Source organism: Anopheles arabiensis, chromosome 2, assembly GCF_016920715.1.
Source record: "Anopheles arabiensis isolate DONGOLA chromosome 2, AaraD3, whole genome shotgun sequence".
NCBI classification, from domain to species: domain Eukaryota; kingdom Metazoa; phylum Arthropoda; class Insecta; order Diptera; family Culicidae; genus Anopheles; species Anopheles arabiensis.
Window position 1 is genome coordinate 73886682 of NC_053517.1, and position 27813 is coordinate 73914494.

Genomic DNA, 27813 nt, shown 5'->3' on the forward strand with positions numbered 1-27813 from the left:
GAGGATCGTAAAATATTAAATTTTAACCTTGCGCAACGCAATTTCCTCAGTTGCAGTTTCTGCGCGCTTTTACTGTCTCGAGCGACCGATGAATGAAAGACGAAAAGGCTATAAAGTTAAGAACCGTCTTTCAAGAGGTGGTAACAAAATCGAAACACAGCCTGTGGAAGATGACTGCACAACGCTATCTGAACGCTCAATAAGAGTTTACTAATTTGAGAGTGAAATCTCGTAATAAAGGTTAGCATCAGAAGGCAAATAAACCCTAGTGAATTTAGTGTGCGTTTAATTTGATGCTATATTCAACACTGAATGATTTGGAAGTACGTTTTTAAACCGAACAACCAATCCACGATTGGCAACAGTTACTTGTATTTGAGCAAAAAAACAAAACCCGGGACCAGGGGAAGAAATGTAATAAAAAATAATTGCTGCCAGTGCTCTGTCACTCTCTGGAATGATTAATCGACATCAGACGAGAAGAATGTATCGTAAGCACTACACTGGCAGTACCTAGCTTTATCTTCCTTGCTTGCATACAATGTGATTGCAAAGGGAAAATGTCCGTGAAAAGTAATTCACTCCCCAAGAATTGATACTCTTTCAATATCCGGTTGATAGCGGAAGAATTTCGTGTCCCTTCGCTTTCCGCTTTACCCCGCTTCACCAGAGAACTTTGGTGAGTCAGCAGAAGCAAAATTCGTAAAGATAATAAAATTGTCCTTTATCATCCACTTACCTCGCTTTTGCATGAACAGGAACAGATCGTCCAGAAATTCCTTCCGCTTCGGGTCATCGTTGATTTCGTATAGCTGGAAAAGAGAGAGAAAGAAAGAGAGAAATGAACGCGGTGCGATAAGTGTTAGGACGGGAAGGAAAGACAACAACAAAATACAGCTTTTTGCTGCAACCACTACCGAGTGTCTAGCAATGGCGTTTTAAAATCGTACTTTTGAAAACTGTTTCCGTCTATCGTGACGTCCGGTCGGGCGGCGGCAGGTAGGTAATTAGTTAATAATTTAAGAGTCAAAATCAATTTGCCTCGTCAGCCATTGGCAGGGCGCTATCGGTGGAAAATGCAATCACGCTTAACCTGTGCCAAATGCCGGAAAGTCAGCCGAGGTCGCTGCCCGTCGATGCAACATACACTCCTCACACACGCACACAATGCACCTACACCTTCAACTGAGTGTGTATTATAGACGATCGAACACCGCTTTCGGATTGGGCGATGGGTGGAAGCCAATGCGTACAAAAGTGGGAGGTAAAACAAAAAAAGGGCAGCACCGTACCGTGATTCATTCAACCGCTGCCCCACCGGTGGAAAATGGGATGAGATGATTTCAATAACACATTTAATCGTTTCAACGCATTCGCACGTATGCTGGCTTCTGCGTGAATTCAACGCGATGCAATTGCTGGGGGAAAGTTTACCGTATACAAACACTGCTGCTCCGTTTTTGCTGCTGCTTTACTTGCTACGAATGTATGAGTGTGTGTATATACATACAAGCACATACACACACACACACACGTATCAACATTAATTACAATTGGCATCAGCATTAAACTTATTTAAATTGATTGCGTGCTTCGTGAAATTATTTTTATTAGCGTATAAGAGAAATAGCGCAAAACCGCACGTTTGCTTGCACGTCTCCACGCCAAAGGGGATGATCCGTGTGAGGGAGCTCTGTGGAGAAGGGAGGGGATGGGGTTTGGTTCGTGACTGCAGCGCTACCGAGAACCGGTGGGGCGTCAAACAATTGTACCAGTGGCACAGCGAGCAGTTGTTTCATAGTTTCTGTAGCTGAACGACGATTGGTAAGCTTCTGTTGGGTGCTTTGGCTAGAGTTTCACACACGTGGGTGGTTTTGCAATTACTTGCCAGACAATACTTTGAGCAAGCAGGGCAGCTACTTATTTCATTTTTTATGTAGTTGTTACAACAAGAAACATATCAATTTGTTAAGATTGAACATATTAGAGCTGCTGAGTAAGTGAAACAGCTCTAAAACGTTATTCTAAACCATCTTAATCAGTTTAATGTACAGGAAGTCGGCACTTAAACAAGGTAAAACAGTCACAGGAGAGCACAACCTATACAACGACCCAGCACACGGCGGTTTTGTAATTGTCCCCGTAGCGGAGTAACGACGGCACCATTAACTGGAAGCATTTCCACGGTCACCGCGATGCAACAGCGAAATGGAACCATCATCGTTTATTTGTTACTACCCCAACCCAAAGTTTCACCTCACTCAATAATACCAATTTTCGATTGCGTGTGAAAATGAAGGTCATCCCGTATTGGAAACCGTTACCCACCACCAGCCCCCAAAATGATATTCCACAAACAAAAACACACACACTTCCGTTCGCTGTCTGGCTGGTGTGGAGACAGATAGTGAATGCTGCTTGCAGTAAGTAGCATCGCAATCCGTTGCAATTGCTGCATCAGCAGCAGCCGCAGCAGCAAAAAAAACTTTGTGCCGCCAGTGAAATAATATAATACTAATTGCAACATACCTGCAACTGTTACAATTACTAGCCGGCCGCCATCGATGTAATCGGAGCAGATGTAAGTGCGAGATAATCAATGAAATAAATATGCAAAATATGCACCGATGGAATTATATGTTAAATGCAACAAAGTTGCACTGGACCGTATGAATACGCACTGCAATGCGCAATACACGTGCGGGTGCCCGAAGAAGCGTATTGTAACCATTGGTTTTAACTATTAAGTTTGAATTTTTGATTAACTGACTAAAAACTTGTCCAACTTAAACTAACATAAAAACTAACTTAAACAAACAAAGTAACTTGTCTTTTGATATTATGAAAAGCTCCAAAAGGTGTTATAATGGTTTTATGAAATTCTAATGTTTCGTTTTATATACATCTCCGTTACTCTGATTTTGCTTGTATTTTACTCTATCTCGTTGTAATATTGCCACACTTATTGTTATACAAGACTGTTCATCTTCGATATAATCTTTGAAATATTAAAAGGTATACAAAGCTCCATTTGATTACATAGCATAACACAATTTTATGTAATTATTAAGAAACATTAAGACAAAATTTGATAAGATTTGAGCCCATGAGTGTTTGTGTACATATATCAATGGTTAAATGGAATCTCTTCTAAGACGTTAACAGTACATCTGTAATATTCAGCCGACGAGACGATGTTCTATTTGTGTATCGCTTTTTATTCATGCAATTAATTTCAATAACCGTAAGAGGTTGAATTTAAAACATTTCTTTTAGATTTCATTCAAGAATTGCGATGAATGGTGCTGATAGTTTTCTGGCAAACTATTCAAAGCTACAGAACAGAGCATTCAAAGACACGAACACATAAAAAGTGCCCGTCACGCAATCCTATCGCACTGCAAAACTCCTAAACTTTGGTAGAAATGTTTGGTCCTATCGATTTGCGAAAATCGATCTCGCATGTTGCAGGCATAACTGGGCTGGGCTGAAAATGCCTTTCCAATATAATTGCTTTTGATGGTTGCGTTTTTGCGACCTGACAAATTGGAATGATTTGCACCTGAACGGGGGCCATCGGTCGGACGGGATGACCTGGTCTGTGGTGCTACCAAGTGCTACCGAAAATTTATCGTACGCGTCAACCGCCGTAGCGCTTCCGTTGGTTTGCTCCGAAAGCCTTCGAGCTAAAAATTGCAGCTATAATAATCCTTTTCCCCGCCGAGCTGCTACGAAAACAGCGATAATGTAACTAACAAAACACATCAACTGTGTTCTTGATAAAATGAGACAAAAAAAAACAAACCAACCGACACACACACACACGATCGCTAAGATAACGAAACATAACCACCGAACAAAAGGGGAAAAAGAAAGTGAAAAAAAAACATGAAAAGAAACCAAACAACTAAACAGTGTAATTGCAATCGCCGGTTGCAATGAAGAAATACAACAACAGCAACAAAAAAATCGTGAGTAATTTTGCATATTTTGCATACACCGTTGGTCCCGTCTGTTGCCGCTGTTACCGCACGTGTGTTCGCAGTGGCCGCCCCGAGATGATGATTTTCAGCGAGAGCATGTTAATGTAAAAATGCAAACAGTGCCGCTGCATATGCTCGGTAAGGTTGACGTCGGTCTGACACAACGTCCACTGACAGCTGTAATTCGAGCAGACGGGACATTGATGGTTACATGGATTCGGTGGTATAAGAGTAGTTTTATGTGTTTAGCGTTTGTACGAAAGTTCTAACACTTTTGCAGCGCGTTATTTAGTGTGTGTAAAACAGTAATTAAACGCATGTAATTGTGAGATTTTTATAATTTACAACTCGAGTGACTTGGTGCTCAGTCTCCCCGATAACAATGAGCTCAACATTTTTCGTACCAATAAACGTGAGATGGTAAAGAAAAGCATGCAACAAAAGTCAACTTTAAGTTACGAGTTTGTCATAAAACATTTACTATTAATGTCTTCAAAACAAACATACACACACCCATGAGATGCATCGAGTGAAACTTTCAATCTGAAAACAATAGCACGCTTTATTTACTGTAGATAAGCTTTTCCACCTGAAAGCCCGCACTCGGGCCACTAACCGCACCGCTAAAATCGTTCACATCGTAAAAAGGGTGCGCTGGCGACATTTGCAATCCAACCAAACCATCTCTGGCCGATAGTTCCATGAGTGTAATAAGTAATTTTCGTGGTTTTCGAAACATTGCGCGCGTGTGTGTGCTAGTGGTTCTTTGCTGCACCACGATATCCATTCAAAACAAGCGGACAAACCCAAGCTTCCTCCTACCAGCCAGCTAAACATATGTGCGCATATTAACCGGTGTTAAGACGGCAACATTATACCGTGATGCCATTGCCAAACGATGCCCGCGTATATATGATGTGACCTACATGTGCCAGCCGTGTGCCGAACGGTACCACCATCGTGTTTCGGTAGAGTTTCGAAAATAAAAACCGCAAAAGCACATAATTTTTAACACTTTCGTTTTCGCCTTTTTTATCCATGACAACGCTTTCGATTGTTTCGCGAAGTAGGTGCCACGTTCTGTGGCATTTCCTTTTCATCGTTTGGTTGGAAAAAAGAGAGTCAAAGTGTGATTAGATGGACGTGAGGTGATGTCGACGTCGGTGTTGGTGGAAATACCGAGTATGATTAATATGTTTTCCCCCAGTTGACATACTGGCGACGATTGTTCATTGGTTTGATTGAGGAGATGTTTGTGTCATTTAATCATGAACAACTTCCTGTAACAAACGGCATATAAATGTATGAATACAAACGATTTGTAAGATTTTTGTCGCAGCCACATAGCATCATTATTATACCAAAAACCAAAATCAATCGCTTTGAATGGTGAATTCTGCATACCCGTTTAGAAGCATCATGTTAAACAGCTCATCATAAAAGGCGATTATTGAATACGCAGCCGGTGCTAAAAATGTTCCACCGTCAGATACAGTCAGGATTGTTACCATTTGTCATCGGTAGAACGCAAACGGCCACCGCACCAAAACCCAAATCGACCAGCATATCAAGTTGTTCAACCACAAGAAGCAATGTTCAATTTGATTGATGGATATCTTCCACCAAATCATGCATGAGCCAAAGCCGCAGACATACGCAAACGCACGCCTAACGTCCCCTTTGCCACAACACACATCCGATTACGGCAGAACGGAGGGGGGAAGGATGCGCCATAGTTTTTAGCACCTTCGGTTGATGTCGTCGCATCACGGAATGGTATGCAGTCAATGTGATCGTGTGTCTAGTTATTTTTTGTTTCACTTTCCAAGTCGAGTGTATATTTGGATTTTTGAGGAAAGTTAACGGTAGTTGTTCTTGTCAGCTATGCCCATCTAACCTTTCGGTGGTAGCAACAAAAACTAAACCAGTGTTAGGAGAAATGGTAGTGCTTGTGGCGACTGGGATTTTTTCTTCTTCAGCAACGATCGATACCACGCACATCACTCACATCCTTCCACTCGATGAACTATCCCCGACGCTCACTACTGAATGGATCATGAGTAGTTCCTGGTTCGAAATCGCGAAAGCACTGCTCCCTACATCGTAGCGCATCATTAACTAGATCAAATCACTATTTTCATCGTCAATTAGAAGCGTTCCATGACGGGCCAGCAAGCCCTGAAATAGATTGTCTAACGATCAGGTCTTCCCCTTTCTTCTAATGGCGTACTGCCAGAGCATGTAAAATAATCAATCATTTAATTTCGATCATCCTGAACAATCGGTGGTGAGAGTGGTGTGCCGGGAGATCCTCATGTCGTTACCACAGCGACCAAAAAAAAGCATCCAGCACACAAGCAAGGCCTTTTCACAGCACGAAAAATTAATTTGTATTAATACAATTTATGATTTTAATGCCTATAACGAGATCATTTACGTTTCGTGCCAGCCAGTCCCATACGGGCAGGACGGATAAAGGGGGGGGGGATCTTTTGCTAACTGCACGACATGGCTTTAGCCCCATCGAGAGTTCATCGTGTGCTTCTAGCTAGGAACAAAACTCTTCCCTATCATCGTTTCTATGCGTTATCCCCATACCCTTATTGGAGCGAGAGCGCACTCAACACTCCAACCTCTTCACTCAATTAAACGGATCCAACGACGGCTCTTTCCATCCCACACGCGCACCAACAGCAATTTGCAGCGAATAGAAGATGTGAGGAAAAATGGTAAAAAAGAGGCTTGCTTCAATTTTTCTTCTCTAACGATTACGATCAAAGCGCACCATTATTGCGCTCATCTTCAAGATCGTCTAAAGTGATCGTCGATGGAGGCAGAAGCCACGGCAGCTCCAGAAGAAGCAATGTTCGGCTCCAGCTCGGCACTACACCGTTTGGAAGTTTGTGATCTGAGCGATCCGATCGACCCGACGGTTCAACATCTTGTACAGTAATAATAAACGCAATCAATCATCGTTTCACGCATAGACGATATGTAAAGGAAGGAATGATAAAAAAGTGAATGAAAAGACATCGATTGTTGATTTGCAAGCTTTTTTCTGGCTCATTGATTGAGAAGGGACTCTAATGGGGGATGGATGGTTATGGAAAGTTGCATTACACAATAATGAAAACAGGAATGAAAGGTTTTCCATTTAGTGCTTACAAAGAGCTACGATCGGCTATGTATTGATATGAAAGTAAATTTACTTTTTCATCATAAAAATCATTCATCTCACAAGCAACTTTAATAAATAATGCACTAACATTAATAAACACGCAGTAGAGACGCACTAGTAGCGAACATACATTATGACCTCCGGGCGTCATAGAACTTGGCCAGGGTTCAACAAATTTCTCCTTCGCAATTAAACTCTTTTGCGCTCGAGAGAACGCAACCGGCGACTCAACTACGACACTCCAAAATTTATGACTTCAATCTGCTTCGTAAAATCGTTCATTTTCAAAAGTGCACCACCCCGGAAAGGTGGTTTTATATACGACGTATCCTGAAAGCAAATCTAATGCATCCGTGACCGGTGCGGGCAGCTCGATTCCGCTGCCCGTGATTTATGATCCATTCTTGATGCGGCTGAGCGGTGTGCAACGTTGTAGCGGCTAGCAGCTCTCGGGGGCTTGCAAGAACGAACAGCAACATCTTCCGCCGGGACAGGTGTGTGCACGGTGCAGCACGTGAGAACTTTACTGCGGGTGGCAGATTCGTGTTAAAATACTTTACACTCCACGTATGCCAACGTTTAGCATACATTTGCACAAAACGTTAGTAATATTCGGTAATATTCAAACATTATTTAACGAATATGTTGTACTTTAAGAGTAGTATTCGTTATTTGTTATGCAAAAATTCTTTGATTGTACTTCAATTTGTATAACCACACTTGTTTTTTTTACATATTGCAACAAAGAACTTAACTATATATCTTCACTTACATGTAAAGATAAATATATTGATATTTATAATTCGTAAACGCACAGAACTTGCACAGCTTAACATTGCTCGGCTCCCTTCCATCACAGTGTGACCAAAGTTTTTTTATGGGGCTCTCTCATCATCATTGAATCGTGTTCCTCTGGCCGGCAACACGATGTTGCAGCTACAACAATACCATCGGCCCAGAACCGACAGAAGGGGCGAACGGACGGACGGATATAAATGTACAACATAGATTGATTTGGATTTGACACGCCTCTCACTCGCGTACGGTGAGGGGAGTCAGAGAGGGAAGGGGGAGGTGCTTCGAGACTGTTACTGCACGTATAAAAAGTTTAATAAATTAATATTTTTATACTCCACTGCAGCCTCATAAGGTACAGCACTTTCTTGGTACGAGCAGGTTAGCCAAAGGAAAACGTACATCATTATGGATAAATTGCGTACTTGCTGCCACACTCAAAAAATTGAGGGAAATTGTGTAGTTTAAGAGTCAGCCAAGTTTGTGAAATTCGTTAAAATGTTTGGAATACTGTTGTATCAAAATTTTGATTTGAGTTAATTTCATTCAATAAATAAGGAGTAGTCACACGAACGCTTAATTCTAAAAGTCATTCAATCATCATACGACGCTACTCACTGTTAGCCATACACTGTTCCGATTTAGCGCTTTGTGTTGGTGGCTTACCTACAAAGAAAATAAGAAATTTCGATTAATATAAACTCATTTGCATAATCATCTACATTTGTCTTTGGTTTTGTGTATCATAATAAAAACATTAGCAAAAAGATTATTCACACATCCTTTATAAACTCACTCACATTGCAGTAACGCATCTGCCTATAATTGCCAAGCATAATATGTATCATGTGAGTAGATATAATCATCTTAACACCATCGATGTATCATTTTGCAATCGGCTTAAATCGATACAAGAAAAAAAACACCTTTTCAAATTTTGGTGGGATCATATTTGATGATTGACTTTGCCGAAAGGGTAATAAAATTAATTGAGTGCTTCCCAATGGCCGCAAAACATCGTCACATCACATGGTACAATTTTCACACACCAAACTTAAGCTCGTAATTTGTTTAATCCTACCGATCCTTACCGAAGCGCTTTTTAAAACATTGTTACAACAGGCGGCAGGATGAAACTGCACTCCATTGTTTTGGTGGTAAAACTGATAAAGGATGAAAAAGACCAGACACAATCCGCTTACTTCGTTAGCTCAACGATCAAGCGAAAGATCGGAACACACACCAACTGCTGGCGGACGTTCCCGGAAAGCGGAATGAATAAATTTTACAACTTTATGCACACACAAACATACCCCGTTTGCTACATCAAATATATTGCATTATAGCAAAACGTGAAGGATGCGAAATACATAATCGGCACCAAGGTTAGCCTTACAATCGATGCATTGAATTTACACGATTTTGTTTTTATTCCCGAAACCCATCAGCGGGGGCTAAAAGTGGACAGACATCCGACAGGAGGGTCTTCGATCGAGCCTTGTTGCCGGACCGATATCGGGACCGGGCTGTACGGTTAGTAATTTTACAGTCATAAAAATCGACCCATCCCCGCCGTTTGCCGGTTGGAGTCGTAACACTTGGGGAATGTGTCTGGCGTACACACATTTCATTGTGTATTGTGTTGCTTTTTTATATTTGACCGCTGATTTTATTAGTGTCAAGCCGTATCATAGTTTGTAACACTTTGGAGTTGGAAGTAATTGTCTGTCCAATCTGTCGAGAAGTAAAAGATCCCTCTATCGTTTTGTCATGTTTCGATCATCAATTTGTTCAACTTTATTAAATGATTTTTGAGTTTTACAGATATTTTGTCTTCTCGTTTGCATTGAGAGGAAGTTATAACAACAGTAGTGAAACGTGTCATGATCTAAACAAAAGGTCCTATGCAACAACAAATTTATTGGCTATTCGACTGCAAAACCCTGTAATATCGGCAGATGTTGATGTTGAGGAGAATAATACAAAAATCTGTTTATATTCGGTTATCCATTGTTTCTCAATAAGTTTAAACAGAGACAGAGAGAGAGAGAGAGAGAGAGATAGAGAGAGAGACAGATCATTTATATTTTTCAAATGACAGGGGTTTTATGGCCTGTTTATAAAACACGTAAAAGATTAACGGATTAGTTTGATCATTAAGGTCTTTTGATTTGTTTCATCACCTTGAAAAACATTAACAAGCTCAGTCTGCTGGTTGTTGGTAGAACCCGTGTTTCGTCCTTTTCAGGATGCAACAAAACAAAAACCAACAGCCATCAAGTTGCCGAACAATGCTTGCATGATTTCACGCAGCAGGAGCGCTTTCGTGTCGTGTTAATCCCGATTTGATGAGACGCCCTTCAGCGTAGATTAACATTTGCGTTTTAACATCACGCTATCCCCTAAAGCCGTCTGATCACAAATAAAATCTCTAATCCACCGCACGTTTGAAAAGTGGGAAAGAAACTGTATATAGAACAAGGCAGTGGGAACAGACAGTAGGACAAAATGAGAGACGCAGAGGCATACTTCTCACATTGCCTGACGATAACGGAGTCAATCGCTTTTCCCTACTGATGCTCCCAACCGATGTTTATTCAATTAAGTGCTCGAATCTGTTCGCGTTCGGTTTTTTTCTTCTCCTTCGCTATCCCAGTTTGTTGGCTTCTCGATCATAATTTATAGGATATTCTCACGACCATAATTAATGTGTATTTCAGTAAGCAAATTATTATGATTATGGCTCGCCTATTATGTTCATTATCTGGAAGCCAAGTGGGAAGTGGAAATCACCCTGCCTAGCGTCAGCCAAGTGACAATGCGCCGCGTCGGGAAGGGTTTCGAGGCGTTGGATCAGTTCTTTTCATGCATCTCTTTCTCGCCCTGTCCAGGGTTTGTCGGGTGCTCTTTTCCTGTGGTTATTTCTTCGCACTGTCTCACATTTTCTAGTGGATTTGTGAACACAGCTGGATATCTGTCAAGACATTCGCCGACCAACGTGAGAGCTACCCATAGAAGACATCAACCGGTCCCGTAGACCAGGCTGGGCGATTATCTGCTGTTCTGCTTTCCTGTCTGCATCTGTGCTAATCTCCGCTTCCTGGATATATGCACTCAGAAAGCTACGGTTAAAGTGCAGCGTTGCAATCAGTTGGCGAGTCAGGCTCCAATTGGGAGCAACCTTGATTAACCTCCGCTGTTGCGAATGTGTCAATGAGTCCGAAGCTCCCGTTGGTTCCCGCACTTGGTGGGAATGTCTGCACTAGCATTGGCTAGTACTAGACGCTATTTTACGCTTGAGAAATAACTCCTCTATGTCGGCTCGTTTTTTGCTTCAACTCAAGCGAGCAGTATGAATGGAATCACACAGACTCAATTCAATGGATTGAAGTGGGGAAGTCAATCTTGATGATTTCACATTCTTTAAACAAAGGCAAAATGGCAACATTACATGATCAACCTCATGTTTAGTTCAATTTTCTATAAAATATTGTTTTCGGTAGGACATTTTCGAAGTTCTTTTAAAAGATTGCCGTTGTTCCTCTTGATGACTAGACTATCCAGGCTCTCCAACTAAATCTGTGCTACCGTTCTTCGCTCAGAGCACACTCGAGCAATCGTTCAACTGCTTGCTCAATGTAATGGTTCTGTGCCTTCCTTGGCCAGCTGTTCAAATGTTTGGCCTTTCGTCGCCACAGATTCATTCACAGACGACCTCTCCAACAAACTAAGCCCAAAACCATTTACAACCTGACGAAAAGTGGCTTCTTCCCCGGCTGATATCTCGACGAGTGTCAAGAAGCCAACGCTGGAGCAAGAATCCAATGCACGCCACAGTGCTGCTCTTGCACCTCGAAAAATAACCACTTGACACTCGCGGCAACCACGCGCCCATCCGGCCATCGAGACTGATGCTATCATCGGTTAACTTTGAAGTGTTGGATGATCAAAACCTCTTCTATCAGTGCGCATACACAACAGTTCGTGCTAGTGGAGAAAGGATTCCCGGTGCTGTACGCTCACTCCGAGAGGGTTTATATTTAATGCTCAAGGTGCGTCTGAAAACTATCACTTCAATCGATGAGTCGATCTTGGGGAGCTTTGCCTACGGCGAGAACGCTAAAATTGGGTGGGTAGCCACTTTTCCGCTTTTGATATTGCGTCTATGATATCGGGATAGATGTTTTGATCGTTGTAACCTCTTCGATTCGACCAATGCCCGAAAGCACCCAGAAGGCCGTCCGTGATCTAAACCGATCATGCGTCAGTGTGTTTGTGAGGATAGACGTCGAAAAACGGGATCCTACCTTCATTTCAGGGAAGATCTCGCCACTCAATTGGCCAGCCGTGAAGAGGTTGGGCATGATCGGGCAAAAGATTGGGCAAAGCCTACGCGTGCGCGCACCATGAGTCAGCAGATTTTCGACCGTCCTGCTTACCTCAGTAAGCTCAAGTGTACGCATACACACAAAGATGAACACGCGCACTTGTGGCAACGAATGTATGTACTTTCCGGGCGATGCTTGGGATATTAATTTATTGAAGTCTATAAACCGCGATCGAATCGAATACGTTCGTGGCAATCGCACGGCATCTCCACATTGGAAGAAGATGTTCGGGAGGGCCTGGCGTTCCCCGATCTGCTGCGAGCTGCCGTAGGATGTGGCTATTCAAATTTTGAGCCCCTTTTGCGAAGTGCTTCATCGAGCTTCGGATGAACCCGTTACGCCATCCGGCTCTTGACGATTGGGCGTGTGCTTCTGGATAAACACAGGATCTCGCGTGTTGTAAGCAGGGGCCTTTTACATACTTTGCGTTGGGCCACGCGCTAGCGCGCGCCCTATTCTTCACCACCTTGGATGATCCGATGTATGATGATGAACCCCATTTGTACGCTGCCCATAAATCGAAATCAAATTCAAACCGCGTAATAGAAGTGGTGTTGTAGTGATTCAGCCGGAGAGCGGAAACTACTTCATAGGCCAACATTGTTTTAGAGGTCCAACTGGATTGATGATGACTCTTGACCACCGGCTTGGCATCGATTTGATGTTCCGTGAGCCGTGAACAGCTAATGCAGACCATTTTGCGTACCGCACACACATACACTTCACCACGGATCCTCTTGTAATCAAAATTGCAAATTAACACCACCACAGTCTCCCATGCGTACCATCGTCAGCACAAAGGAAACCGTGGGAAATTAAAACACTCGAACGCATTGGAGCCCCGGGCAAGTTGATTTTCTTTTCGCTTGCTGACGCTTGCGATTGATTCAAGCACTCTAGCCGCAAGTGAACTTTATGGTCTTGTATCTGTCATTGCCTTGAGGCCTTTCGGTTCTGTGCTTGACTTCCAACCTAGCTAGACAAGCACGAACGCACCAGCGTTTATGATTAATATAGTCCCCCGGTAAATCGAAGGACGGTTCCAACGCGCGGCCCACATCGTAGCCTTCTTCCCCCGCAAGAATCACAGGCACTGATCGATGTCCTTAATTATACCGCCGTCCACCGCCGGCAGCCGCGTACCGCTCCGCCAAAAGTTGGTAATCAAAATTCTTGTTGCCGTGAGTTACTGCACCATGCTTCAGTAAAGCTCGGCGGTTCTCTCGATGGCAGGACGCCAAAACTGTAGCAGTGTATGAGGTACACGTACACCGGTCGGCGTACGGAGAAGATGTTGGAGACTACGCACCATTTCATTCTCTGTAATTATTCTACAATTAATCAAAATCCAAACCTCCACTCGCCGGTCAGGGTTCGTCGTCTCGCGTACCCAGTGCACATGCTGCTAGCTGCAACTGCCAGCGGTCTGTCAGATCGACTGTATTCTGTTTGGGTTTCATCGTTGGGAAAAAAAACCACACACACAACCAACAGCATATATTGACCGACATAAAACAGTTCTTGCTTTCCGTGGCGTATGTGTTTGCAATCATTTTAGTAAGGGGTCTCATTTAATTTCCCTTCATTTTGCGTTTCCATATCAATCATATGGCTTTGCCGCTGACTTTGTTTTTATGAAGAAGGCGTTGCCGCTTTTTTACAAAATGTGCAATTAATTAACTTCATCAATCTGTATGGTATTGAACCCCACGGCAATTACAGAAAAGAAGAACTAAAATGATTACTTTTTATTTTGCCTGCCATTTAATGCATCGAGGATGATAAAAAATATATTCAAAATTTGTATTTCATACAAAATAATAACAAAAAAGATCAAATTATACGTAGCAAGTATTTTTTCCACGTAACAACCAGGCAAATATTTTACAAGCATCAAAAGTAAGCATCCATCAGCATAAAATGCGATTCGAGGAAGTTCAACAATACCAGGAAAGGAAGAAAATTAAATTTCTGATCAGAATGGTATCCCAAACCGTTCATCCCGATGGAAGAAATCAAATTATGCTGATATTTTACACCGATCAACCCATTCCTTTGCGATTTTTGTAGGTTCCTGATCGATCCGTACGACTGGCGAAGCCAAAGACAAACAGTCGCTTAATGAAAGGAAGAAAAAAGACAAGACCCAAACGTTTGCTTGGTCCAGTAAACAAGCAAGCAAATGATGAATTTTGTTTCCCTTGTCTTTGTGTAAATGTCCGCTTGAATGGTGCCATATCTTGCCAGTTGGTTATGGAAGCATGATTTCGAACAAGTATTGAAGCGAAGCAGTAAACTCGCCCTCCTTCGACTTCGTTCCCCACAGCCCCATGCAATGTACCCCGTGCGCCTTCGTTCAACGTACGCTGTTGGTCCGAGCAGCGCGAAAAAATCATCATAATGATAAATGAATCTTATAAAATGTTTCATTCCACACACACACACACTCGCTCTGTTTCCCCCCTCGGTCATCACTTTCGTCCGTGGCGTCGATTCCCGTGCGAAGCGATCTTCCTCATCAACCGATGATGTTCCGTGGTTATGTTTTGACGTTTGGATATAAAATGTCTTATTACAATTATTAATAACATTTTCCTCCCATCTGTCTGTTCGCTTTCCTCGCTCGGCTCGGTATTATAGAGATCCCCATTGCCCTGGCGTCGAGTTCTGATGAATAAGGCGTACGGAATGGAATCGTTTCCGATGAGACTTAATTTGAGCTGGTCCCTGGTCTGTGCTCGAATCAGTCGTAAAAAGACCGAACATAAAAACAAATGAAAGATATGCGAGATGCATGCGTACCTCCAAAGACACGTGTAGAATCTTATGGTCCCATAAAGTCCGCCGAGTCAGGAATGGCTAACTCAAAATAATTAATATTAAACTCCATCATAGGTGTACTTGGGCCCCACAAAAAAATTGAATCAATGCTCATTTCGCTGTTGATTGCTGGTATCCGACCCTCTTTTTTTCATTTCTCACGGACCCAACGTATCGCCAGAGCATTAAACGAATTAGCCGAGAGAGGAAAAAAACTTAATGAAATACGTATTTGAAATTGGATAGCCCTATCCTCCTAAACAAGCTACATCCTAGTAATGGGTGGATATCAATTACGAAACTTGCAGCAAGCGGAGAGCCAACCCGATTCATCCTACCATCATCATCACCACCACCAAACACTTGCGCAGCATCATCACAATTGAATCTTTCTCCTCATAAACCATCGCAAATCATGACGCGTCTTCCCGTTTTTCCTCTGCCGTGTAGCTTCCAGTGGTAAAATTCGGACCGCACCTAGGATCATGTTAACTTTTGCTGTCTTCACCCCGGAACGAGGGGCCCCTTTTCCGCACGCCACAAGGCCTAACCAGTGCCATTACCAATTGATATGCTTAACCCATCATTCAGGCGTGCGCAAAACAACCCAAAATGGAAAAAAGGTTCAATTATCCACATCGATTTTATTCTGTGCCCGTACACAACACTAATGTTTTCTAATGCTTCTTACTTTGGATAGGATCCTCATGTGGCCCGGATGTTCTACTGACGGCTAGTTTGGGCTCTCCCGGGTAGGATCAATTTTATTCGTCTAGCCTACGTCGGGATGGGCGATTATCCGAGTCGCGAGCCGATTATCAACCATAACTAGGCGCATCGGAATCGGAGCACACGGAGCAACCATCCGTACTCCGCACCGTTCGCGCGATCGTTCAAATGATCGCTGTACAAAGGGAAAGGCCAATAGAAACGGAGAAAGAAATAACAACAGCACAGCTCATGAAATTAATATCCGATCAAATTGATTTCGTCTACGCCTGCGGTGCGCATTCGGACACGGAAATAGCATCCTCTGTTCCCGGCTGCTAGGAACACCCGCCGAGAAGGCACACGCGAGAACGCCTCGGCCCACCACAGCCGGCAGGGAAGAACCCGCGGCGGTCCGCAACTAATGGCGGATTATTACACCCGTCAGTGGGCCTTTTTAGCAAGCTAACTAGAACTCGCGCCCGCGGGTACCCCTTGTACGCCCTATTCACCACAGGAGCCATCAACAGTCGTTACAATCGGAGCTAAAGCAGCTAAAGTGGCCATAAAATCAAACTTCCCAAAATGGGCTCGGTTCTGCTCGTGGAAAATTGAAACAAGTAACATATTAAGACAAAGCGAACTCGAAATGGGCGTTGTTCTTGTGGGAAAAATAGATTTTATCGGTTTATCGTTGAATTTTCTTCATCCTTTCCCCCCCACTCAGCACAAGAAAGGCAGGTTTAGTTGTTGGTTTCGATTGCTTTGCTATCCCGAGGGAATCGTGTAAATCCCACCCATACGCTCCGTACACTAACCATCAAACTCTTCGCATCGATTTATCTCACTTTTTTAACAATAAAAGTATTAACCGGCTTTTCGGCGTTGTAACACGCCGTGTTTAAGAGCATTGTGTGCGCCCCCATTTTTTTAACGCCCAACATAATGCACAAGCCGGTGTGAATATGAGCCTTCCTCAGTTTCGCCGGGAAGAAAGGCCCTTCAGCGCAACCGATCCGACGCGTGCAACAAGTCAAAACAGATTCTTCATGGCTCGATAATGATGCTGGTACCTGGGGGTTGGTTGGTTGGTTGGTTGGTGGTGGTGTTAGTGATGGCAAATATGTTTGACCTTATGTTCCTGTTTCCTGTCCGTTTCTTACGCTTCAGACAGATCCTGTCAATACCCTTGAACAGGTATTCCCCTGTATATGTTTTTTTTATTCTCTCTCATATTTGCTATTCCCTTTCACCTAATTCCAGGACAATGCCGACACCCAAGGTGGTGCGTGCGTGCCCATCTGTAAGTGTGTAATAATGGACCATTCGATTAGGGCGGCCACCAAGGGAACCGAAACCCTTACCCCGGGTTTTTATAACGTCCTTAGCTTCTCAGCTGCATTGCTCCGTTTACAAAGGGAGAAAAACATTCTTTGCCGGTACCCGGTTAGCAAAAGCAATGGGCACGGGGTAGAAGAAGTAGACAACGCAGAACAAAGCGACAACATAATCTAGACCATTGGAAATACCGAAACACCGCTCTGAACGACCGAGGGGGGGAAATAGACTCAAAACAACAACAACAAAGGCAGCAGCAGCAAAAAAACCACCAGCCTCACGGCAGGTTCCTCAATAAAACCATCACCATGTATTGGTACAACTCCGGTGGTGGCTGTTGTTGTGATTGCCATGGTGGGGATTTTCGGCGTTATTTTCCATCTTTTTGTTTTGGCGCTTTTTCCCATCGACCGGAAAAGCATAAACGTTGATTTTTTTTCTTTATTACTTTGTCGCTAGCAACAACAGGGAACAATTTACTACAGGAAGGAAGAAACGATAAATCCTGCAAGCTGTTCAATACAATAAGTTGTAACATTCTTGAATGTTGAGCAATTTATTAGTTGTTCTTCAAAGATTTCAAAATTTAGCGTGAAAATGAATGATTAAAAACAAGTATATGCCCCTGAAACCTAGTAAATGACGCCAAACCTCGTAAGGCATGAGCAAACGCCCTTTGTTCTTTTAAAACTCTTTTTAATAGGCAAACACATATGATTAAATCATAATTAGAAACTTTTTACGATCAATAAAATTCCGCCTCGAATGTCGAATTGTGAATGGTGCGCGCGGCATACATCGCACAAGGTGAACTCTTCCCAAGATGATTATAAATCTAGCCGAACGATTTCCTGATTGTGATGGTAGTTTTTACTCCACCCTTTTAAAACGGTCGACCGATCACCACAAACACACCAGCACAGAATTATGTGCCAGACAATGTTACCTCCGCTAATCGAATTGTTTTCGAACCAAACGGTTTAGTGTAGTTGGTTGCGCCCTTGGCAAACTGCATCTAATCATGCAACGAGCCCTCCCTCTCTCTCTTTCTCTCACTCTCTATAGATCTGGCCAGTTTGTACTAATGTACGCAAAAATGCCAACCAGCAAACACCCGCAACGCGTCAACTGCGGTAATTTTTGAATTATTAATCGTTAAAAGCGACCGTTTCGCTGCCCGCGTACAGGTTACGTGAGCGCCGTTGTGACCTATCGGGCTTACCCATTTCCTGGCGCTTGGTTGGGTTCGTGCAGCGTTTTTGCAACGATTGAAGAAGCCGTCCGTAGACGCAACATTGTAATTCAAAATTTAATCAACTATATTTTATTGGACAACGAAGGGGTCGCGCCTACATCTCATATGCAGCGGATGCGTCTCGTAGCTTCTGACGATGCCGACAGGTGCAGTGTCTGGATCCCGTGTATACACACACACACACACACGTCTGACCATTTCCATGGCCATGAGGTCCATGAGGTACTAGTAGTAGAAAATCGATGCACGAACTCGCTTCACTCTTTCGATCCGCTTTTCAGCTGCCTGTCGCCACCGAATCCAGCAGACCCCGACCGCGCGATATCTTTGCATACATCCCAGCGGACAAACAACGCATCACGGACCGTTGGATAGATTGTCTAAATGTTCAAAAGAGCCGTAAAATGAGTATGCTTTAATCTGCTACCGGTAAGCGTTCGGACGACGGACGAGAACATGCGCGCACGCGGCAAGGGACAGTTTTATTGCCTCCGCGATCTCGCGGGTCAGGTTCAATATTGTTGCCGATGATGTGCCCAACCGGCAGCCAGTCGCGACACCCAGTCGGATTGCTAATAATTTGCTAATAAATGCGATTTTAAACGGCCCATAAAAACGTGAATATGGGCCGATTGAAACGACAATACAAGAGGGCAAAAGCGTAAAACAAACGATACTCATAGACGATCAGACGGCACGATTCAGATGGAAGTGTTATGCGATGTCTAGCACATTGTTGCTTGAGAAGAGCGTAAATGTCTGGGTTTTTTTTTATCAACCGTTACATTGTGGCTATGCAAAAGATGTTTGTTATCCGGAATAAGTTAATCATACATCGTATGGCACACAGAGGCAATCAACAGTTTATAGGAAAAGCTATCGGTGTATTATATGATATCCACACAAAGTAAAAGAGCGTATATGAATGTTAAAGTAAGATATAATTACGGAATATATTTACACTTAATGACCATTTTTCAATCCTCCTAATCGCCAGTGAATCAGCCCCTTATGACACAGCACTCTGCTATTATTGATCTCCGCTTTGCCGTATCGCTCTGCCAACTTTTACTTTATCTCTTGCAGGCCTTGGTAAATGTCCTTAAATTCCATTGCAATCGGGGACTGCTCGTTGCCTACTCGTTAATTTATTCATATTTTCTTTAAGCCTCTCTGCAATATCTCTCACCCAGATCTTCCCATTTTGATCAGTGCAAAGAACAACACACATGTGCTTGTACCATTCCGTTATCGTTACCCATGGACGATGATGAACAAGTTTTGGCCGCAGAAGGAAGGTACCTTTTTCCTAAAAGGGGCACATTTTAATGCGACGAACATGCGGCAGACAGCTCTAACCAAATCGTCCTTGCTCGCCCAATACACGGGGACAGGCTTGGGATCGATGGATTCTGTACCCCTTGGGAAGGATTTGTGCACCGGGCGAAATATGAAGCCCGGCGACATCGATCAGGCTTAAGGAGCAATCGTTCAGGGCAATAAAAATGTGACGCCGATCTCGATGCAGTTTGGGTTTTGGGCCCGGCTCTACGCTACCGTACTTATGGTTCATTTTCAGCCCGGCCCAACAATACCCTACACCAATCCGCCTACCAGTACCAGGAATCAATGAAGAATGTTTTTGAAATGGAAGGACCGACAACGCTAGGAAACCGCTGCGATAATCTTAACACACGTTGTCTTGGCTGTGTATCCTGTGTACGCATAAGCCAAGGGCCGAATGTCTATGCATATCATCATTTCATGCGCCCGTGCAGTGGGAGTGTATCCTGGATTCATTGACAAAAACTATTATCTTGCTGGTGTTTCTTTCGCACTCTCACTCGAGCAGTGGGAAGACAAATTTACTGCTTCCTTTCCGTCTTGTGGGCCTACGGACGCAATGCCATATGTAACGGGAACTGTGTAACGGCAAACGGGAGGAGTGGGGGAATGCATGTACGCAGCGGGAGTTTAAGTAAGATCGATGCTGAAACATCTCGATCTTGCAGCGGCTGGACGAGCCTGTTTGTTCCCTCCGGATTATGAATGATGTCGGTTGGTGTTGATTTGGCCAAGGGATCGAACATCGGAGCAACTGAATTGATCACTTCCTGGAGTTTGTGCTGGGCAATTGATCCTTTGACCGATTTAACAATGCTGTGGGATAAGTATTTAGCATAAAGCTGCAGCAACAAGAAAATGTCAACTTAAATTCCTTTTTTTTTAGTTTCGAGCAAGCAAACAAAACACTTTTGGTAATAGAGATAATGTGGAATGTTGCTGCACTATTTATGTGAGCGATACATTAAAAGAAAAGCTGCACAGAAAAGACGGTTCGGTATGTCGGTTTTATGCTTCTCTTCGTGTTTTTTTAAATAATAAATACTTAATCACGATAAAAACGGTAGCAACCATTCTTCATTTCCAAGAAAGATCGTACGCTTACGATTGATGTTGTCATTTGTCAGCTTTTGTCAGCCGATCGCCAGCCCGCAATTAATCAAACATTTTCAGATTCAAATACTTCCCTTCGAAAAACGAGGAAACAGTTGCATTCCACAAAGAAGATTTCCCAATTAAATGTTCCATGTAAGATGGAAGATAGAAAAGTTGAATGAATCCAACCCCCTTTGACACAACCTTCGGTCACATATTAAGCCATCTTAGAGGTACCGTTTCGTGTATGAAAAGATTGAGTTGTATTCATCAACTGATCTACACGGTTGAAATAAATCGTCTTCAATCAGCGTGATTTGTCCACCATCACCTTTACGAGATACCTCATCGTCTTTCCTTTTTCTCCCTTAAGAGATAATCCCCGCATTGAAGGCGCTGGTGCACCAGTACAAAACCTCCAGTTAGTGTATTGTGTTTGGATCTAATAAATCTGTAATGTATCATCGCCTTTTATTTATGAGTGTGTGGGGTGGTGTTTTTTTGTGTTGCTCCGTCTATTTGTTGCCCTGCACAGTAACCGGCCCAGTTAGAGGGCATTTAAACGGCTCAAACAGGTAGCACAGGTGGTGGTGGTTGGTATATGAATCGGTTTTCTTTCCTATCGCCCCATCGAATGACATCAATCGAGCGAAAGGCAGCAGTACCAAGTTGTCGCCATCACAGATCTGTTTACCCCCAGCAACGGGGAAATCATTTGGTATACGGGGAATGGAAAGCGTTACCAAACGTCTAACGCGTACAGGAGAGGAGGCAGATTAGAGCGTTTAATATTGTGTTTTCCCAAAAAGGACAACCGATGATGCTTGGATCAGACCCGGCCAAAACCCGTGCCAACGAAGATAGAGAGCCTTTTCCTACAGTCACGCATACAACACGTGTGCTTGTGTCTTGTCTTGATTCCTCTCCCAAAGCAAAAGCCCACATAAGAAGGTACACACACACACAAACACAAACCCCGAAAGGAAAAGTAAACCACAGCCACAGTACACAGCTACAAATGAAGGCAGAAGGAGCGACTGTTGGGTGTATGTGATGCTATTTTTATGCTATTGCTTCCTTCGCCGTCAAGTCAACCGACAGCTGGAGCATCCGCAACCTCGAGTAGGCAGGAGGTTGGTACGGTTTTGTGCGAGCGAACTATGGGCACAAAAACGACACGACAAAGCGATCGAAGAGGATTAAGAGATTTGTCACATTAACTTTACACAGCGCATATACCGCCGTCGTGGGGTACGATGTGTGTGTGCGTACTAGCGATAGCTTTTCATGTGTTTTCTTACGGATTTCCTTGCTTGTGCCCGAGTTGGTGGAAAGTTGCTGTAGCAATGTATTGGAAAAGTGGTATGAATCAATCACCAGGATAACGGATTGTGGGTTGAATGAGGGAGTGTGGGTACGCTGTGGAGTTAAACCTCCGATAAGGAAAGATCTGTTTGATGGAAATTCCAATGACCGTGAGATTACATTTTCGAAACGATTATTGTGCAATTAATGGTACGTCTGTAATCCTAACGCGATACAAAAAGGGACCATTACTCACGACATGCTCAACACCTCTTTAATACAACAATATCCCGAGAAAAAATAACAATTGCTCATTAAATGCTGTGCTTCAATACAAAGTTTAAGTCATTTTATGAGTGACGAGATCTTGCAAACGGAAATTCATCCAGCAAAGTAGTTTCAAGCAATAAAAGTTAAATTATTGCATCCCGAGTCACGTAGGCAGCAAGCGTATGCGAGCCGTAAAGTGCGCTCATATTACAATTGCAACCGCGCTACCAGTGTCAGTGACCATGAAAAGGATCAGGATCGAACAGAATCGTTCCACAGCGATCGATCCATCAGCCCTCAGACCCTGCCAGACGGCCAATATTTATGACTCAAGCCGGCGACACCGACGATGGCGACACCGATCACTACTGCATTGGGTTAACGGATCCCTTTTGCCTTTTGCCAACTGCGAGAGGCTCGTTTGTCGTACAGATCCTTCGTCAACCATTTTTTCTGGAACGTTCAACCCGAGCCGAGCTGGACGGGCAGCCAGTCGATTTGCATTCAGAGAAGTTGAAGATTGTTTCGAGTTGCTTTGGGTTTTTGTTTTCCTCTCGCCTTTGTTTAATTCCTTTGCAATGTATCTACTTGTCGTCTCTTTGTTTCAATTGTTTCTTCGATCTAAAACACACACACAAACACGCATGTAACGAACCACAACCAGAAGAAGGAGCGCACTGGAAATATTATGGCACACTGTGATGTGCCATCACACAGAAGTAAATGAGTCGACAAACGGGTACACAAGGTCACCACAAGCTTACATGTTGCCACGTTTAAAAAGGTACCAAAAAAAATACAACGAAATGTGACTAAGCCTTGCCTAAATTCCTACCTCACTGAGCTGGTTGTCTACGGGTAACATTTTGACCGACTGATTCGATGCACGCTTGGACGGGAACAAATGCTTGGTATGAACAAATGCCGTCGCTACGGCGATCCGGCGATAAAAAAAAACTGCTGTTTGATTTCCTTGCACAGTCTCTAGGCGCGTTAAAAACGGGTTAAAACGTGTTCACTCAACGATGTCGTGAAATTCGCGATACACATCAAACTTTACACACAAATGGTAAAAGTTACACTTGCCACCGGACAACTCTTTCTGATAAAAACAGGACGATAAAACCAGTTACAGTTTAGAACGTGTTCAGTCCTGTTTCTGAACGCCAGACACACTTCACTTTACAGCCCTCTTTTGTAGAGATCAATCAATTATTTGGCACGAAACGAAAAACGTTCAACAGTAATACGTATTTCTTAACAAAAAACCACACGAGTTTTTATCGTCGTATAACAATTTTCAACATCCACACGTTCGCTCTTCACGTACATACACAATCACACACTAATTCAGAATTAAAGCCGCACTAAACACTGTCGCAAAGAACTAGACTGCAAGGATCCTTCATTAGTGGTCGTTTTGATTTGTTACATTTTTGTTTTCCTTTTCGTGCAGTGCCGAAACAACAATCCTTTGGTCGCACAAAAAACACACGTACACAACACCACACTGCACACACTTTTCTGTTACCGTCCTGCTTACAGTTTGATACTGACAAAAGGCGTTTTTTTCCACCGTGAAACGTGCACACACGAAAACGTTTGTTCCAAACACACAACTAAACCACCGTCCGTGCCCAACTCAACGATGTTCCGCCATCGAGCGCATTTACGATCAGCGGCAGCACAACAGCAGCGACACAGCGATCCGATCCTCGATCTTTCGATCACAAAGGTAAACTAACGGGGCATTATGTGTGAGATAAAATGCGGAGAAATGCAGGCAAAAAAACCGGACCGTCGTGTTTCTCCTTTGCGCATACGCACCAGCGCCCGCAGCGTTGCTGCGTGTCGTCTCTTTCCGATGATTAATCGCTGAGCGGCTGCACTCATCTCGCTCACTCGCGCGGGAAGAAGCAGCATTGACGCACCGTGGGCAACATGGCGTGAGAAGAGATTCGCCGACCTCTCACTACGGCAGCTCACGCGGATGTGTATGTGAGTGTGTATGTGTAAGTGAAATATTGAATGATTAAACATAAACATAAAGCTACAGCGGAGCGGTGTGTGCGCGGCAGAAAGAGAACGCATGCACTCGTGCAGTGTACGGTGGTCTCGCTTACGCTACCGCAAGAGACTCGTGGAAATATTTCTATCCAGCGGTAGATGGTGGGTACGGAATTTTCTTATCGCAGGCCACTTTTCCACCGAACCAACCACAGCCACATGTTTTGTGGGGAAAACTGACGCAGGCGGGTGAGTGAGTACATATTTTTATGGTTTCGTAATACCGAGGAGATTCAAGCAGTGCAATGCTGTTAGTGTTTTTTTCATATTTCTTTTTTGGTGTTTTGAAGATTTTTAACGGTGTATTTTCCACGTATACGCGAAATTTATTCGTTGAAAAAAACATGAAGAATAATTGTGTTGCATTAAAATAAAGACAAATCGTGCACTATCCAATCCATTTTGTATTAAAATAAAGACAAATCGTTCTCTTTCAAAGCCAATCATTATAAATGATGCAATTCAAATAAAAAAAGGCATTTAGCACATTTTTTCAGTACTTATTCTTACTCTAAAAACCACCTACAAGCAATATGTACTTCATATAATAAATAATATCGTATAATTCCCCGCAAAGACTAAGAGCAAATATTATTTTTCGATCTTCTACATCATTATCTTGATCTATCGTTAAAACGATCTGTGAACGAAATCATTTGGCCCTGCATGGCGACGGTGTGTGGTCAATTGGCAAAAGCTGGTGGTGTGATTTAAAAGTATCGATAAACCCAGCATATGTCCAATGTCACCTACACTCGCAATTATTGCCTGCCCCTATGTTTTCGGCATGACCCTAAGGACAGTTGAATGTGATCGAGCCAATTCGAGGCCAACCATCCCCCGCGTGACAAGGATTGAATATTGACTGTGAAATGTTGGTGTGCATTAATTCTGTTTTCCAAACGACACATCACACACACACACACACACACACACACACACACACTTACATCGGAGCATCAAACATCGTTGAAGAACCATCAATAATAATAATCCATGGCAATAAAATTCACGCACTCGTTCGCCCGTAACGCAACGAGCCACGGGACACGGCATGTGGGACAGGCAGGCGGCAGCTCCGTTCAAAACGAAAGGCAACAAAAGTGGGAAAATCTGTCCCATCCACAGCAAGAGAGCGCGTCGCGATCAGCGACAACCGAAAACACGACGCGACCTACACCAACGAGGAAAATGTTGCACTTCCCTTTCCTCGGTCGCTTCTTGCAAGGGTTCGCTTGCTTCGGGCGTTAAAACACACAGAGACAATCGGTTTCATCTGGACGTGCTGGACCGGAGCAACGAGAGAAGCGAAACCTAAAAAAAAAACAAGAACACTGTACGATCGACTTGTGGATCGCGCCCTTTATCTGCCACCTTCCCGTCACAGATTTCCTTCCTCCCTTCCACTTCCACTTTCCCATCACGGTTACATCCCCAGCTGCGGCGGAAGCGTTTTCCTCGGAAACAGTGACCCACATTTCCAGCGCCAAGTTGTTCGGCGGCGACATAAAAACAATTGACATTTGCTGCGCCCGTTTGCCAAGGGGACAGGAACGCTCGATCGCTGGCAGGAGATGCGGGTGCGGAGACGCAGATCGGCGCAAATGAAAATTGTCGTCCCTCGGCAGCGTCACCGCACGGCTTTTGGATGGTACGCTCCAGCCGGCGGTCGGAAAGGTCGTAAAATCCGTACACACACACACTCACATCGGTCCCGTGACGTAGTAACTTTTACTATCCACTTCCACTGTGTGTCATTTGGAACGCGCACGTTACGCCCGCTAGGCAACCCACTGGTACTGCTGTATTGGTAACGGCGATGCAGATTTTGCCTGCAACGCGATCGTCAAGCTGCGCTCGTGTAATGGCAAACATGTGTCGACGGCTCCCATGCCTTCTATGCTCTGCGGTGATCAAAGTTTTATTAGATTTTGGGAAAACAGCGGCTGAATGGTCTAAATATAGCGCAAAGGATGCGGTCGACGTGCGGAGACACAATATTGATGCGATCGTGCAGCAGAAACAAATGGTGCGAGAAAAATATCAACATCGAAATTTCGATTCCTGCCCTTGGAATAATAATACACATGTTCTTAAATAAATATCATTGTACTTATTTAAGAAGCCCTTCATCACTAGGTCTGAGAGATGACAGTCAATGAGTCTTAAATGCTATCATATGACGTTTCAATATGATGTAAACAATATTCCAAAATAAAACAACATTATTATTTTCATCCGAATGTCGATCTAGTTAAGTATATATTTATTGGTTACATTGTGATTTAAAGTTCAACATTATCAACAATGATCAACAAATGCAACATTATCCTCATTTGTTTGCTCAATTTGAGTCTTTTGAGACCTCTTCGAAACAATAATAACCTTAATAGGCAGTTAGATGGATATTTTAATGGATTTTAGCTACATAAATTCTTCAGAAATTTTACCTCCCTTTGATGATTATGTTTTACAGAAACTGTTTCAAAACTAACATTGAATCACTACAACATCACGCCTCTCCAAAGTTTGTCTAGCAGAGCAAGCTGAGGGTTTAGCAGACAATTAAGACATGATACTATACAGCTGTTCACGTTCGCGATTAAGCTTCCGACAATAATCCCACCCCGACAAGACATGCTCCTGTAAGGACACAGGGACACCCGACCACTTTCGTTCAACAAAACGAATCAGGGAACAAGAAAAGCTGCACCGCCAGAATGTCATTAGGATGTCACGGGGCCGTTAAAATCTCGCCATATCTCACCCTCACACTCATCGCTGGCAGCACAGCATCTTCTTCAAAACCCGAGCTCTAATTAAATCGTGCAACAGAGGGATCGTCCTTGTTTCATCACTATCCGAGAGCCCCAGCAGCGAGCGAGACGAAAGCTAGCCGAAGACGATTAATTTTGATTGGAAATTGATGAAGTGATCACTATTAATAGACTCTTCGCTGAGGAGGCCAGCGCAAAGGGGGAAAAACGGCCCAAGCAAAATGAATTCCCCACGGAGGCATCAGTGTGCACATCCTTTTACGATGGCACGGCAGGCGTGCCTTGAGGGAAAAGCGTTGCTTTCCAGCACGGAACGAGCCGTGACAATCGATAAATTAATTCCGCCACTAAATATAGACGTTCCTCGACCGCTCGCCGGATGGATTTGGGATCGGAAATTCGGAGAACATTCTGCGCCCTTTTACTGCCCGTTGATATGTGTTGCATGTGATGCAGTTCATGCCGCATCATGCCTGCATCGAAAGAGTGA

The 27813-nt window shown here is 43.5% G+C and overlaps 1 protein-coding gene across 10 annotated transcripts in view; it reads right to left on the reverse strand.

Moving 5' to 3' along the window:
• The window catches only part of LOC120894890 (protein dead ringer-like), a 105485-nt gene that overhangs the window by 34725 nt on the left and 42947 nt on the right, over positions 1–27813 (reverse strand). For 9 of the 10 annotated variants that reach the window (XM_040297754.1, XM_040297746.1, XM_040297744.1 and 6 more), the window contains exons 6-7: positions 8575–8622; positions 740–812 (exon numbers count right to left, since the gene is read on the reverse strand). In XM_040297754.1, coding sequence (XP_040153688.1) covers positions 740–812; positions 8575–8622 — 121 coding nt within the window. The remainder of the gene's footprint in view (positions 1–739; positions 813–8574; positions 8623–27813) is intronic. The other variant, XM_040297753.1, reaches the window with a different exon arrangement.